General features: G+C 47.2%; 1 protein-coding gene across 2 annotated transcripts in view; it reads right to left on the bottom strand.

Annotated features, from left to right (window-relative positions):
* Window positions 1-14,852, bottom strand: part of Lonrf3 (LON peptidase N-terminal domain and ring finger 3) — a 39,394-nt gene extending 24,542 nt beyond the window's left edge. The window contains exons 1-5 of one of the 2 annotated variants that reach the window (XM_077106323.1): window positions 13,889-14,852; window positions 11,037-11,155; window positions 7,406-7,528; window positions 2,960-3,103; window positions 666-930 (exon numbers count right to left, since the gene is read on the bottom strand). In XM_077106323.1, the coding sequence (XP_076962438.1) occupies window positions 666-930; window positions 2,960-3,103; window positions 7,406-7,528; window positions 11,037-11,155; window positions 13,889-14,705 (1,468 nt within the window). In that variant the 5' untranslated portion in view covers window positions 14,706-14,852. The remainder of the gene's footprint in view (window positions 1-665; window positions 931-2,959; window positions 3,104-7,405; window positions 7,529-11,036; window positions 11,156-13,888) is intronic. The other variant, XM_077106322.1, reaches the window with a different exon arrangement.
* Window positions 14,853-15,709: the final 857 nt, after the last annotated feature.

Below are 15,709 nucleotides of genomic sequence, written 5' to 3'. Positions count from 1 at the left end.
TTGCCACTCTCATCACCTCCCTGATGGCTCAGGCCATTGCAAATGGGATGCCTGAAAACAGGTGCTCAGAGGTTGACAGCAGCCCCCATAAAAAGAGAAGTGCAAGTCAGAGACTATCCAGCAGCCCTGGAGATGTCATTCAAACACAATGAGCACCTAACTCAGCTGCAGCAGCAGCAGCAACTCTATGGGCTGAGTCAGGCCTTCAAAGCTGGGGCTGAATATCTTGGCACAGCCAACATCTTATGAAAAGATATCAAGCTGTAGCTGCTGCTTCTCAGACGCTATCTGGGGGAACAAAATTTGGTAAGGCCTGCTCATACTTCTTCCATCCTACATTCTTGGAACAGGGATGGGCGTGGGGAGAGGTTGACCTAGAAGGAATGGCTATGGTCAAGGGCCTGGGCTGTCACTGCTTGATACTTTGCTTGACTTTATGCCTTGAATTTCCATAACTATAATTGAGCACTTAAAGAGTGTACTAGGCCCCATGTGTGATCTCACAGAAATCTCACAACAAGCCCTGAGTTCATACAGCTGGTAAATGTCAGAGTTGGGCCACCTACCCAGAGCCCAGGGAACCCCCAAAATGGATGTTAACTTGCATGTATCAGTGAGCCCAATCATCTCCTCCAATCTATTTTCTTCCAGAGTAGAGTCAGTACCTTGTTTTGAGACTTTATTAGGCACCTCTGCGTCTTCTTGGGGTTCAATTTGGCAATGTTTCCTTTTCTTTTCCTGGCATTTGCCAGTCTTGACAGAGGCAGCATCTGGAGAGGCAGCATTCCACTTCTCCTCCTTTTCTTCCTCGTCTTTCATGTTGTCTTGCTGACTATTCACCTTAACTTGAGCTGCATTCATCAAACTGCTGGCATCTCCCCTGGCTACTGCTTCCTCTTGACTAGAACAATGTGGGAGCTCTAGATTTCCCTAGATGAAGTAAGAGTCAAATATCAGAATCTTTTTAGGACCAATAATGTCCTCTGGTATTTTTACCCAGAGAGGACAAAGAGAAAGCTTTATAAACCCTGATCCTCATACCTGATCACTTAATGGACACATAGCTCAACTGAGGGAGGGAGAGTCATAGGCTTTCCCCATTTCCTATCCATACAGCATCTGTGACAAAGGCATGCCCAGCTGGGGTGGAGTTAGGAACTTCCTTACTGCAAGAGGAAAGGCATGTAGGAGAAGTGGTTCCCTGGATAGTATCGAAGGGAGGGGAATGCCAGGGAAGTCCCACTTCCTTATCCTATCCAAATCTTTCCTTAGTAACCACTTTAGGAAACCAAGGAATGAAGTAAGAGTATATCCTGTCACTCAGTACTTCCTCTCACCCTCACTGCCATTCCAAGCCATCTGCAACCCCCCAAACCCAGCTCCAAAAGGACTTTTGATAAGGCTTTGGCCCAGGTCTGTTCATGCCATGTTCAAAGCTCTTGAGCTCTATGTTATACTGATCAAATGAACAAGGAATTCCCTATTCCTTTTATTAGGTTTTGGGTGAAAGGTCTGAAAGAGACAAAATCATTTAGCAAAATAATCAACCCGATCTTTCAAAATTATTTTTAGTTCAGGAGAGGTATATCTGAAAATGGATCTAGAAATACATCTTATGACAGCATGTTTATGCAGATTTACCTGGAGATCTAAATCCACAGACCACAAGTCAAAATGCCCATTTTCTTATTCCCCTCCAACCCCTATGAAAAAATTGGTAGACACATGAAAAGGGGAGCACATAGTTGAGAGAAAATGAAATGAGGAGGAAAAGGATGTAGGCTTCCTTAGTCTCTAACCTGGGGAGTTTAAGATTTTCTAGCATGATAGCAATTCTACAACCTTGACTTTCCATGAGCCCAAGGCATTGTCCTCATAGGAGTATCCTGCCTTGCACAGCAAAGTCTGGGTGGAAATTCAATCCCTGTTCTTCAGTCAGCTCTTGTTGGAAAGCTAGGGATGCTATTTCTCTTCATTTCAGATTGAGCTGCAAGTACAAGTACCTCTACTTGGGCTCAGTATTAGCATTCCCAATCATGTAATAATGACCCCTGAGGGCTCTATGATTTCAGGAGATACTCTAAGCTCTGGTTTTATATTTTTAAAAAAGTCAGGCACACTTGCATTTTATTCCTTTTCTAGAGCAGGGGCAAAATGGGAAAATGTGAGTAACCAGGGTTGAAATACAGGTGAAGAATATTGGACACAAATGGAGGGGAAAATGATCCCCAAAGTTCCCAGGTATTCAGTACTAAAGTCTGCCTTTGAGTCTGGATGTCTGAACTCCAGCACTGCTCAATTATCCTCTTTTAGGAAAGCTAGTGCCTGAGCCCATCTTTCTGTGTTTTGTTCCCTTATTTTCAAAGGAAGGCACAAATGCCTATCTTCCTCCCAAGATCTTCAACTCAATAGTCTTCCCCAATCTCTTTGTTCTTCTCTGCTACAAATATGTATTGGAAGGCTACTAACATGGTAAGTTATAGTACAGGAAAATATGGAATTACCTTCATTTGGGAATCAAATGGAGTTGTCCTTGCACAAGGATCTCAGCTGGTACTTAAAGGCCAGCAGTTTGAACAAACAAAAAGCAGGCAAAGAAGGGGCAGTGAAGCCCTCTTCCCAGACTCTGCCCCAAAGCTGCAGCTAATATGCCCACCCTGATTGTATGGTTCCAAGGGAAGTGGGCCAATCCTTTTGTAATTGTATCAAATCTCTCTCAGCTGGATCTGACCAAGAACTAAAAAAATAAATGTGATAAGTAAACAAATTTTGGGACCATGACTGAAATTCATAGCTGTATCTTTAAGAAGAAAAATTCTTAATAAAGAACACAGCCACTACTGACTCCATTTCTTTTTTGTCAGGAGCCAAAATAGGAGAGGTAGGGCTCACTCCCCATGTTTGCCCACAAAACAGCCAAATGAAGCATCACGAGCGAGCTGGGCGAATTGAGTTTTACCTGTAGAATATTTCTGGTGCCTTCAGTAGCCATTGACTCTACTTGTTCCTTTAATCTAGGGTGAGGTGCCAACAGCTTCAGGATATCGGGAGAATGTTCCTGAGAATCCCCCGGAAATGATGGTGAAAAGAAACTAAAGAGAAGCTGTGACATAAAACAGAAGACTTCACTACTTAAGTCTCTATAGGTGCTCAGGTGAAGGGGAAAGGAGTAGGGACGGACAGGGGACACAACTTTCAGGGCAAAACTCCTGGGAGGAAGCCCTGGACCCGTATCTGGACACACAAGGACAGGAGTCCTCACTTCATTGTGCATCAGAATCAACTGAGGAGCTTATGAAAAAGTCAGGTTCCTAGTTCTCACTCCTGTCACCCCCAGGTCTGAAGTGTGGCCCAGGAACCCAAATTTTGAGAAGGCACTGCAGATGCCTCTGTTACTTAGCCAAGATTAAGAGCCACTCCTCTGATGCTACTCTTCTGCAGAAATATCTACAGAGTGATTAAAAAAAAAAAAAAACATCTGGGAAGAAAGAAAGACAGGTGAAGTCAGGAGAAATCTCAGTTGGAGAACCTGGAGTCACATCTATAACACCTCCATGGGTAGAAATCTACAACTGTCCCCTAGGTTCTTTGCTGTTTCTTTTCTCTTTCTACCCATCTTGCTTCCTTCTCCCCTCCCTATCACCCCTGGGTCTTTAATTGCTTCAGAGCTGAGGGACTGAGCAGTGAAATGTTAGAAAAGCAGAACCCAAATTTCCTCCTCCTTCTTCCTCCTTCTTCTAGCTACTCCTTCATTCTGGCCTTCACTTTCCAGAAAATGTCATCTTAAGTTCAAGTACACAGGGCAGGCAGGTTCCAATCTATTGATGGTTTTCATTGCAATTGGATACACTGGGAATGTACAGTGAGAAGAACCAGAAAGAACTGGAAACCAAAGATGTTTATTCACATGAAAACTGCACCATTGACCATCCACATTCATATATATATATATATGGTTCATACATACATATTATATTATATGTAACACAAGGAGCACAGGTCACTGGCCTTCTAAAACATACTGAAATGTTTAACATCTTGCTGCCCCTGGAGTGTTTGGAGACCTATTAGAGAACATCCCACACCCTTATTTAGGCTCCATAGGGTATTTTTTTTAGAGAGAGAGAGAGTTTTAATATTTATTTTTCAGTTTTCGGCAGACACAACATCTTTGTTTGTATGTGGTGCTGAGGATCGAACCCGGGCCACACGCATGCCAGGCGAGTGCGCTACCACTTGAGCCACATCCCCAGCCCTCCATAGGGTATTAATAGATAAATGAATTTGAAGAACACCAAAGTTCAATTTATTCTCTTGCTGGTCCCCAGAAGTTTCTTCCTGAAACTGTTCCCTCAGAGACTAGCATGTACCATGAAGCCATATCATGCTCAATCTTCAAAGCTCAGCTCAAATGCTGCCACCCCTCACTACTTCCATTTCTGATCTCTCCCGTCCCTCTCCTGTCCTTTAATGCTCTCTCCTACACCATGATATAATATCTTAAACTCTAACATCTTACGCTGTCCTGGAATTGTATCACAGATATAAGTCTGTTTTTTTTTCTCATGGGAGGAAAAAAAAAGGTCGGCTTCTGGAGGGCACAGAACAGATGTCCACTAAATGCTCATCACACTAGATGGAATTGAATTATGGTGTCTATCCATACCAGTGCCCAAGGAGAAGCCTAGCATGCAGGCCCAAAGTCCTCAGACAGATCCCTATGTTTCCTTCCACCTCTGGAAAACCCACTCTCCAGGTGTAAGTTGGCAAAGGAGTGAGATAGAGGTTCTTGCAGTACCCAGTGCTATAAATGTTAGCTTTCAGAGGCCTCTCCTCCATAGGAGCCAATGTTAGCTCTTGGAAACCCTACTGAGTGGCCCAACAAGACCAACCTACTTTTGAGGCAGTCTCCCTGGAATTCTTCCAAAAGAACATGATGTTCTTCCGTATATGCCACACAGCATCCCAAGGCACAAGGATGAAAGGGCAGAGGGTAGCAAGAGGGAAAGGAAGCCAAGGGAAGAGATCAAAGGAAACAAGAAAAGAAATAACAGTGGCAGTTCCCTTCACTTTACTACCTAATATCTCTCTCTAGGCCTTCTCATTGGCTTTGGAAAACAAAAGTTGTGGTCAACTCTCAGTGAGAATAATATAATAATTCCACAAGTGAAAGTCAATTCCACTCAGTTTTAACTTTAGGAAGGGGGTCAAGAAGGAAAGAAATTAAGAATCTGAGCTACAAAAAATACTAAAAAGAAATGCAGAACTATGAATTCTCAGGCAGCTTTCTAATGTCAAATGAAGAATACCCATTTTTGTCAAATGTTTAGCCTTGAAACTGAGACAATTCAATGAATAAGCACAGCTGATGCCTCTCCCGTGTTTGTAAATGGCTGCCATAGCCTCATCACATTCAGTGGACATTCACCTCTAAATTCTCACACTACCTTCAGAACTATATAGCACTCTCTCAGGCATATGCTCACTTTTGTTGTCTGGCATTCACATTAACAAACATAAGACTAAATTCCTTGAGGACCAATGCTGTGGATTAAAGCCTCTTTGGGTTTCTAGAGCTTTTCTCAGTGCCTTCCCTCTCATCCCATTAAGCATGTGTCAAAATGACACCTAACTGGAGAGAGGTCAGTTCAACTGACAATTCTAGAACCCCTCCTGCCAACACCCAGTTGGACAAGCAGAGATAAAAACAAACAAACAAAAAAGAACTATTCCTTTTGAGTCCAAGACCTGCCTCTTTTTTTACCTTTGCATACTCTGTCCCTAAAGTCAAAGCCTCTTCTAACTACCTTTGTCTATCCCAGAAATGAAGAGTTCCATTGCTACAGTAGGCCCAGCCCCACATATAAGTGCTAAGACTCTGGACATGTACATGTCCTCCCGGTATGGCAAGATGTTGAAGTTGCTAAGAGGGTAGGCTTGGAAACAGACCAAGTTGCTTCTGAATATCTCCCCACCAGTCACTAGCTGGGTGACCTCAGGAAAGAAAACAAGCCTCAGCTTTCAAATCTGTCTCACCATAGGAGGATAAACAACAGTGCCTACCTTCATAGGAAAGCTGTGGAGATTCAATTAAATCTTCTAGATAAGGCACCTAGCATTGCATGATGTATAGCAAATGCTCAAGTAATGTTGGAACTCACATTGTGGACTACAATTAATATTTGAGGAAGGTTCCAAACTTGGAGCAATTTGTCCTGACCCATGCTCCTCTCAAGAAAACCTTGTGCATATATCCAAACCAGGTCAAAGAAACAACCCAGACAGGAATTCCTCCTTTAGTGGCAGAAAATCCAGAACCCAGCTTCTGCCAAGTTTAACATTTTTTGCTAAAACTTTCTTTCTGGAGACTTGAGACACCAGACTTATCTTTTGCTCACTTTCTTCATCCACCGCTCTCCCAAACTACACAGGAATAGAAGTGCTTGTGGCCTTGTGGTAAGTAGTGGGCAGGGCACCAAAGAACAGGGATGGCCACTATTAGTGTCAAACCTCCAGGCCAGTTAGACACCAGAAGAGTAAGTTGCAGAACAATAAACAACAAACTATATGAACTGAGGATGTTTGACCCTTCAATCATGCTTTCAGTATTTCATATAATTATTGGGGAGGGGGTAACCAGGGAATGAACCCAGGGAGACATCACCACTGGGCCACATTCCCAGCCATTTTTTTTTCGAGACAGGGACTCACAAACTTGCTCAGGGCCTCACTAAGTTGCTGAGGCTGGCTTTGAACTTGTGATCTTCTTGCCTCAGCCTTCTGAGTTGCTGAGCTTATATAGGCCTATGCCACCACTCCTGGCTTCATATAAATTTTTATAGCAACCACATTCTCCTAGGACCCAAGAATTGCAATGGCTTTTTGGATCATATTATAATGGTCTTTGACTTGTGTTTGTGAGATGATTTGTTTAATTTCTAACAAAAAGATGACAGTTGGAATTCTCCTTCCCAGGAGCTGGCTTTCCTGCGTGGCTAGTGAAACCACATTCAACCACAGAAAAGTACCACAGCTGCAGGCAGCCCCACACCTCACATCTCTCTTCAACAGCCAGAACATCCTCAGTTAGCCTCCCATGCCAGGTTAACATGCTTGGTTTTAGATCCCACTAACAATCCAGACCCTCAGTTAAAGAAACATTTCTCGAAGACTCCAATGAAAATGCAGGAACTGCACATTCTGACCAAACACACAAGGAAAACAGTGTTTCTGACAATCAATTAACACTCGTGTCTCCTTCCTGTCCAATAAACCCAAAGAACCACATCCTTGTCACCCCTGGAGGCAGAGAGGGCAGAACCCTCATTCCCCACCCTAGAGGACACAGAGTAGTGGGGGGTTGACTGGACAGCTGGATCTGATATCCTTCCAACTTCCAACTCACCCTTTGGGCTTCAGCTCTTGCTCTCTTGTTCTTTCCATCTAGTGATACACAGTAGAGAAATTCTCTCAGTGCTTCCTCCACCTTGCCTAAGGTGGCTAAGGCTTGCGCTTTTCTGAAGTGTGCCTGGAAGAATACATAGCATTTATTACCATCCTATTGATATAGGTAGGTACACATTAGCATTCAATACCCCATAGCAGATTGTTACTACTATTCAGATCAGTCACTTAGTACTTACTGAGCAGTTACTATTGTGTTAAGTTCCAAAGGACTTTTTTTTTTTTTAATCATATAACTTGGGCAACTTTTCTGAACCCCATTTTAAAGAAGACAAAACTGAGTCCCAGAAAACTGACTTGCCCAAAGTAACACATCCAGTAAATTGTGGAATTAGGGTTTGAACCTGGAACTGACTATATTCTTAATTGGTATGCCACATTACCTGCTCTCTGTCTCACCACTGTGGAAAGTAAAATCAGACATAGCCAGAACCCTCATTTGACCACATATTAGCCTAGCTTTCAGGGCCCTTTCTGACAAGCCTTCCTTTGAACTAATCTGTCAAGAAGAAACTTAGTTGATAGTAGTGGCTTGAGTGAGCTCCTAGACTTGATGATCATTTTTCAGAAGAGGTTCAAGAGAAGGATCATGACCTTTCCAAGACCTCAAAGTTCATGGGTGGCAACACTGGAACTAAAACTGTGGTCTCTGGTTCCCAGAATGCTTTTCCCCACAAAATGGACTGCTCCCCTCTCCAGAGGCTTAACCAATGTTTTTGCTCGTGGAACTCTGCTGGATTCTACTTCCTCACAACTTCTTTTAAAAATATAAAGAAGTCTTAGGGCTTCTCAAGGTCCAAGCCCAAGTACTCTGGGAGAGACTCTCTAAAGAAAGTAGAGGAACAATCTGGGGAAGAGGGAGGAAGAAGAAAAGAGGAGGGGGGAGAGCTGCCTTTTCTTTGTGCCTTGGGATAGTGAATAAAATGGTCTCCTAGCTTGTCTTCTAACATGCTTCCACATAGCTACAGGAGCTGGCTGGAAGCTACCTTCTTCAGTAGTGGCCCCTACTCCAAATATCTTGGGATATCTCCCCATCTCCCCATCCCCCCACCTCCTTCTGGAAGTCTAACCATGGCTTATTTGGGATGCTTATGTCTTCTCCTGTTGCTCCTCCCCACTGTGCTTACCAGGGACCCTCTAAAGAAAGGATTGTATGACACTGCAGGGCAGCTAGAGTAATAGGTGTTAGGGAATTAGAGAGGCCTCTGGAAATGCACTAATTGACCAAGCAGCAACTCATATACTCTACCTACTCTGAGCAGCCAACTTACCCCACCGTGAACTGTACCACCTGCAGGGTGCAATGAATACTACTGGGCCTGGCTGGATGGGGGGATTAGAATTGCTAGGTGAGCCCTCTCCCCTGGAGCATTTTACATAGAAATGGTGGGAAATAAGCAAATCAGGTTGTGAGCTAGTTTTGAATTATATGCCTCAGCTCTTTCAACCCTCAAGACTATATAAGTTCTCTCATCATTACCCTCCCCCTTATTCCATAACTATAGGAAAATGCATCTACTGCTTAATATTTGCATCAATGATTCCTTCATTAGGGAAATCACTTTTCCCATTTCATCCAAAATGTGCTTCTCCCTCCCCACCACAGAATTTTTTTTTTTTTTTTTTTGGTACCAGGGGCATTTAACCATGAGCCACATCCCCAGCTCTTTTTATATTTTATATTGAGACAGGGTCTCACTAAGTTGTTGAGGCTGGTCTTGAGCTTGCAGTCCTCTTGCCTCAGCCTCAAGTCACTGGGACTATAGGTGTGTGCCACCATGCCTAGCCAAAATGTGCTTCTTGATCCTGCTTCCCACCATGATTATCAAGGCCCTTAACCCTAGGTCCTAGGCTTAGGGTGGGAATGGGAAAAGTTGTTAAGAAAAGTCCTCTTATCCTCAGGCAGCTCCCTGACTTCTACCATTAGGAGGACTGAAACCCCCCCTCCCCCGCCACCGCTGAAGCCTTCTTTCATTTAAACTGCTGACTTGTAATTGTAAATATATTCCTTGGGGAAAGAGAACATATTGACCCATTCATGATATGAACCTGAGATTCATCCTGATACTAACAGCAGTGTATACAGGTCCACAATGTTTCTAGATCCAAAAGCCATTCTGATAATCCAACACTTTCATAAGCTTGACACCAAAAATTCATTAGATGACAAAACTTGACTTGAATAGATATAAAGTGCTTTAAAGTATTTGTCTTACTTAAGTTTGAACTCTCATGCAATTTGCTGAAGAGATAGTATGTTTAATTAGTGTGATTGGGACTCTGTCCAGAGCTCATTGAGGATATTACCTAATGCCTGACCTTTCCACAATCAGAAAGATTCTGGATTCTAAACACATCTTGTCCCATGAGGTTTAGATAAGGCATCATGGCCCCAGACTTGGATAAACTGGTTTCCCAATCCTGGAGTTATTCAGAATGAGCACTACACCAAAAACACAGAAAGCTTTCTAGCTTGCAGAATGTTCTCTTGACCATGGTCACCTTTGATCATTATACAGTGAGGCAATCCAGGCAGATAACAATAGCTCTGTTTCTACAAATAAGGACATTCAGAGAGTGAAGCCACTTCCCCATGGTCACTTAGCTTGCAGTGGTAGAGCCTAAGCTCAAATATAATCTTCTAAACAAAATATTGACACGTAGAGGTTGGTCTGAGGTCAGGCAGAGATATAGAAAGTGACACTTTGTATCCTGACATCCTGAGAGATGCCTAGCCTGTCTTTCTTCCCACCCCTCCCATGTGGGGGAAGCTTGGGGATGCAAGTTGACCTACTATATTAAAGATTCAAAATGGCACAACCAATGTGTGAGTGTATCTCTTCAAAGAAAACTAAACTGCTGAGAAGCCTATCAATAGAAGTTCAGGAGGGCCATTTCAGCAATACTTCTCTCACACTCCTCTTTCTACCGTCCCTAGAAAATGAGGAAGATGATGATAGTGGTGGGGGTGATAGAAAATTTATATAACGCTACACGCCACACATTCTTCTGAGTATCTTCTCTATATAAACTCACATAATCCTCACAACAGCCTTATTTAGTAGGTGCTTTGAATACCTGTGTTTTACAGATGGGGAGATGAGGCACAGAGAAGTTAAGTAATTTGCCCAAAGACACACAGGTAGTAAAATTAACAGAGCTGAGACATAAACCCAGGTAGTCTGGCTCCCAATTGCATATTGTGGAAAGTCTCAAAGCTCAGACTGTTCTGCAGGTCACCAATTGAAGACAGAATGAGAGAAGAATCCAGTTCCCTTGGAGACTTGAATCACCCTTTGCCAAGGGATGCGCCCTCACCCCCAGCTCCTTTGGGAAGCTTTCTCCCTCTTCTGCTTGAGCCCCAGGGAGGCAGCCCTTCCTCACAATTCCTATATACAATTCAACCCTTTTTTAAAAAACTTGTTGATAGATCTTTATTTTTATTTATTTATTTATATGTGGTGCTGAGAATCGAACCCAGTGCCTCACACATGCCAGGCAAGTGTGCTACTGCTGAGCCCTAGCCCCAGCCCCAATTAAACCCTTTTTTATCTTCCCAGTCCCATACTCACCTTAAAACCCATTGGGCGAAGCTTACATGCTATTTCTGCATCATGCAGTGCATCCTCATGAGACTCCAAGGTGAAATAAATTTGAGAACGGTTGCTGTAGAGCAAATGATCATTTGGAGCTGCCAAAATGAGAGAAAAAAAGTCCTCATTAAGAGCCTCCAGCATAAACATAAGTCTTGTAAGAGGGTGGATCTTGAACAAATGACAAGTTATGTAGAATGATTCTACTGGGGATCAAAAGGGTTAAGCTCTATTTTCAGTCCTATTATCTTCCTGGTTTCAACACATTGTTGGCCACTGTGTCAGAGCTTCCCCAACTTCAAAGAAGCAATTTGTCCCCCTCTCTCAAGGTGTTCTTTAGAGGTTTTGTGATGTTTATGTTGCATTAGAAACTTTGACCTAGAGGAAATCCTGTTTCATGGCTACACACAGTGAGTGCCTGACAGCCTCGCTTCTGAGTGAGGTATCATCACCAAGGAATAAAGCCAGGGAGAAAAGGGGGATGTGGCCAGATGTGACCCCTGTCCTGACCTTTGGCAAGACAAGTCCCTGTCGGTCTTCTAGGTGGGATGACTGACATTAGCAGCATCTCTAACTTCAAAGCCCAGTATATATGAAGTTTCCAGGAAAATGGAAATGTGTTTATAAGATCTCTTCCTCCCATTACAGATGTCAAATGTGAATGAACCTAGGCAAGGCTTCTGGAAATAAGGTGAAGCTGTGTCTTACCAATGCTTTGAATCACTAGATGCCAGGGCTGAACAGGCTTTTAGAGATCATCTGGCTCAACTGACCCATTCTTGTGGGAAATCAAGGCCAGAAGGAAAGGCTTCACTCAAGATCATGCACTCAGTTGGACAGAATCATGGCTAACTGACTATACTTCAAAACTTCAAAGCTGGGGTGGGATCGGATTCCTTTTTCTGTAGACAAGTTCAGTATTTAGAATAATAAGACACTGGCCATCTCCAAAACAAAGCTAACCTCTGTAGCTTCCTCTCAGAAGGGTGAAGAGGATATTGATTTTTTTTTCCCCAGACTGCTCTGAGGGAATTAGCAAAGGTATAGGGAAGACCCTCCAAGGGAAAGTGGTAGCAGCAACAGTGGAGCCAGAGAGCTGGAAGGGGCTTTCCCTGCCCCTTAGGGAAAGGTTGAAAGGAATGGAACCTCCCTCCCAGATCTGTACTTAAGTCACCTCCACCTGTTTCATTCACGTTGCCCAATTCTTCCCCAAGCTTTGGACTCCAGCTTCTGCTACCGGCAACAGACTTTATGGATTTTCCCAGAAGTATGCTTGGGTGCCCATTACATGCCCTTATTACATCAGCAAAGAGTTCAGTCTTTTCTGTCCCTCCTGTTGTGCAGCACACGACAGCCCAGTGGCGACTCACAATTTGCCTTGCCTGGACACAAACTTCCTTGTGATGTTGGGGGCGGGGATCTCCCTTTCCATGGACCACCAGCTTTTGCATGTTCAGCCCTTGTTCCTTTCCGTGCTCGAATTACCTGTTGCATGCTTTAGTGGAGATTCAACATGTGGAGACTCCAGCCCACTCCCTCCTCCACCCATCAGAGTCCTGCCCAGGGCATCCTCGGATCCCAGAGCCCTGTCTACCCTGCCTCCTCCCCGACATGCTTCGCCAGGCACCGCGCCCCGCCGGCAGAGCGGCTGGCAGCCTGCCCAAACTAGGCAATACCGGCCAGCAGCTCAGCGGTCACTTCCTGGGTCCAGACTCGTGGAATCAGAATCATTGGAGCAAAGCATGTCCCTGAAAGAACTCGGGTGCCCTAGTCCAGCTCAAGGTGTGGGACTGCCACGTTGCCCTTGAAGCTGCAAAGCCCACCTAACCTCAGGCAGCTCGGGAAAACGGGACAGAGGCGTGCCTCTTCACAACCAGCCCGTTTCCCTGGGGATCACCAAGCAGTAGCCTGGTCCCGTCGCCCTCTGGGCTGGTGTGGTTAAAGGGGTTCGAGGTGCCAGTGCAGGCTGCTGGCTGGCGGCTACCGCGGCCGTGGGGGGTGGGGGGGTGTGCGTCTATTTCAGCCAAGGATCGTGTGATAGGAAGCGGTGACAATGAGTCACAGGGCAGCGGGGCGCGAGCGCTCCCCCTCCCCCCGCACACGCTCGCGGGATGGTTTCCGAGGCGAGCGTGGCCCACTTCGGTTACCTCAGCCGTTACACAATCCCGCCCGCCCGCGCGGAGGAGGGGCTGCCCGGCCTGGGCCGCTCGCCGCCCTTATGCAACCAGTGCTCTCCTGACCTAATTCCAGGCCGGACCCACCCCACAGGGAGCCGCGGCCCCGGAAGGGACAACTCCCAGAGGCGGGAGCCGCAGACGCAGGCGCCGACCTGACTTCTCTGTCTGACAAGAGCCGGGAGGACCTGGCGCAAGTGTGGGAAGGGTGCGAAGTTCCCCTCCTGGCAGGGAAGGTGCGGGCAGGTGTAAGAAAGAGCTCAGGCGTGCAAAGGGAGAGGAAGAAGGCGAGAGAGAAATAGAGATGGTGACATTGAGCAAGACAGAAACCGAATGACAAAGATTCAAAGAGACGGAGGAAAAAAGAACAGGGTGACACAGACAGAAATAGAGACGCAGAAACACAAAAGCATACAGAAGACACAGAAAGAGACAAAAAAGCAACAGACAGAGGCACAGCTAAAGAACGCTAAAAGAATTTTTAAAAGTCCCAGAAATCTCCATCCTGCACACAGGCAGCAGTCCATTCCATTGTCCCCGGCACGCTCCTCTGCCTTGGTCCTTCCCTCATCTCCCTGCTGGGCTCATTCTCCCGCCCCCTCGCGTCGTGACCAAGCCCTCGCCCTCGCCGGGGCCCCAGTGGCGCGGTGGACTCACCCAGCCTAACTGCCTCATTGTACTTCAGCAACGCCGCCTCCACCTGGCGCTCACGGTACAGCCGGTTGCCCTCGTGCCGGAGTTTCGATGCCCGTGCAGGGCCCGGGAACAACTTGCCCAGGAGGCCGCTGAGCACCACGTTGACCCGTAGCGGCGACGGCGCCTGCTGTCCAGCCCTCCGGGCCCCACGCGCCCGTCCAGAGGCCATCATCAACGTGGAAAGCTTGACCCCGCACAGCGCACAGCGGCGATCGGCTGCCCGCCCACGTTCCAGACACAGTTTACAAAAGGTGTGGCCGCACGACAAGGACACGGGGTCTGACAGAAATCCATGACACTTCCGGCACTTAAAGCCGTCCCACACCTCAGTGGCCGCTGCCGCCCCTGCCTCTTCCGCCGCCACAGTGCAGCTTGTCGCGCTACTCGCCGAGGGCGCCGGCACCAGTGCCTCATCTTGCGGGATGCTTTTGGCCAGGCAGCGCGCCAGCTGCTCCAGCTGCTCGGCCACCAGCAGCTGCCGCTCAGAGAGCTGTCTGTACACCTCGAGAGCTTCCCGGAGGCGCCCCCCTGACGCCAAGGCGTCCGCCTGTGTGAGCAGGACTTTGCACTCCTGGAGCGTCGAGTTCCTCGGAGTCTGCTCTTGCTCTGGCTCCCGCATCGCTAGAGGTTCAGGACTCTCTGTAGCCTCCTCCGGTTGGGGACCGGTGTCTACTCCGGCAACTGATGCTGCCCGATCCACCGGCTCCGCCTGCTCTAAGTTGCTGCTGCCCAGCTCGGCGGGCAAGCTCAACATCTGTTCACTCTGAAATGAATCCATACGGAGAAGGACCGCGCGGGGAAGAGGCGTCTAGGGACCAGGAATACGGAGCAAGGAGTCGCGCCTGGAAAGAACTGAGACTGCCACTGCCGCGGTGCCACCATGCACCGGCCCCTGCCGCTTCTCCGCCAGCTCCATGCCGGCCGCCCCGCGCCGCCTAATAACTGTCTTGTCTCAGCAAAGTGTTATATAAAACGGTACCACGTGACTCCTCACCACGCTGCTCATTGGCCGGCAGCGGGGAAATTGTTACAAAACCAGACAGTTTTGTAACAGTGTTGCGCTTGCTTCTTTTGGCTTCGCTTTTCTTGGCTTCTTTTTGAGGTTGTTTGTGTTTACACTCTGCCTAATTTCCCACTTGCAACTTGGCTTCTTTTGGATGGGGGAGAGGAACCCAACTTCGTCTCTCAAGCTTCTCCATCTCCAAACCCCACCCCATCCTACCTCCAAACTGGCCAGCAAACAGGTTCCCTCTGCCAGGCGCTCACTACCGCTCACCCCCGCCCGGTCCCTTCGTGGAGAACAGGTACCTCCAGGCGCGGTCCTCGGGGTCTTCTAGGACGTGGAAAATGCTCCCTACCGGGCCATCCATCGGCTGCTGTCTCTGAAGGGACGTGGGTAGTAGGGAGGCGTATCGGCGAAGCACCCCCACCCCCCACCCTGGGGCCTCTGCCGGAGATCCCTAGAAGACCCACCAGAGCTCCTTGCCTTTCTCAGGGGACTCCCTCAAGGTGGTGAGTGCAGTTTCCCGAGGGCACTGGGTCTTCGGTGCTGGGAGCGACTTGGAGCAGCGTGTCTGGCAGATACAGAAGTTGGGCAGCGCTCGCTGGGCAGTGAGGGACGCGCGGAGATGTGCTTGCTGGCTTGCACCCCAGAAGAGGCACCCCACCAGCCTTTCTCACCTCTTTGTCCCCAAACGCCAGAACCAGCGCTGGGGACGTCGTCGGATGCCTCTCTGGAGAAGCACCGGCCCCCGGAGTTACTGGCCGGATGGGCGCGGCCGC

This window comes from Callospermophilus lateralis, chromosome X (assembly GCF_048772815.1).
Source record: "Callospermophilus lateralis isolate mCalLat2 chromosome X, mCalLat2.hap1, whole genome shotgun sequence".
NCBI lineage: Eukaryota > Metazoa > Chordata > Mammalia > Rodentia > Sciuridae > Callospermophilus > Callospermophilus lateralis.
Note: the sequence above shows the minus strand (reverse complement) of the source record. Positions and strands in the feature narration are given on the sequence as shown.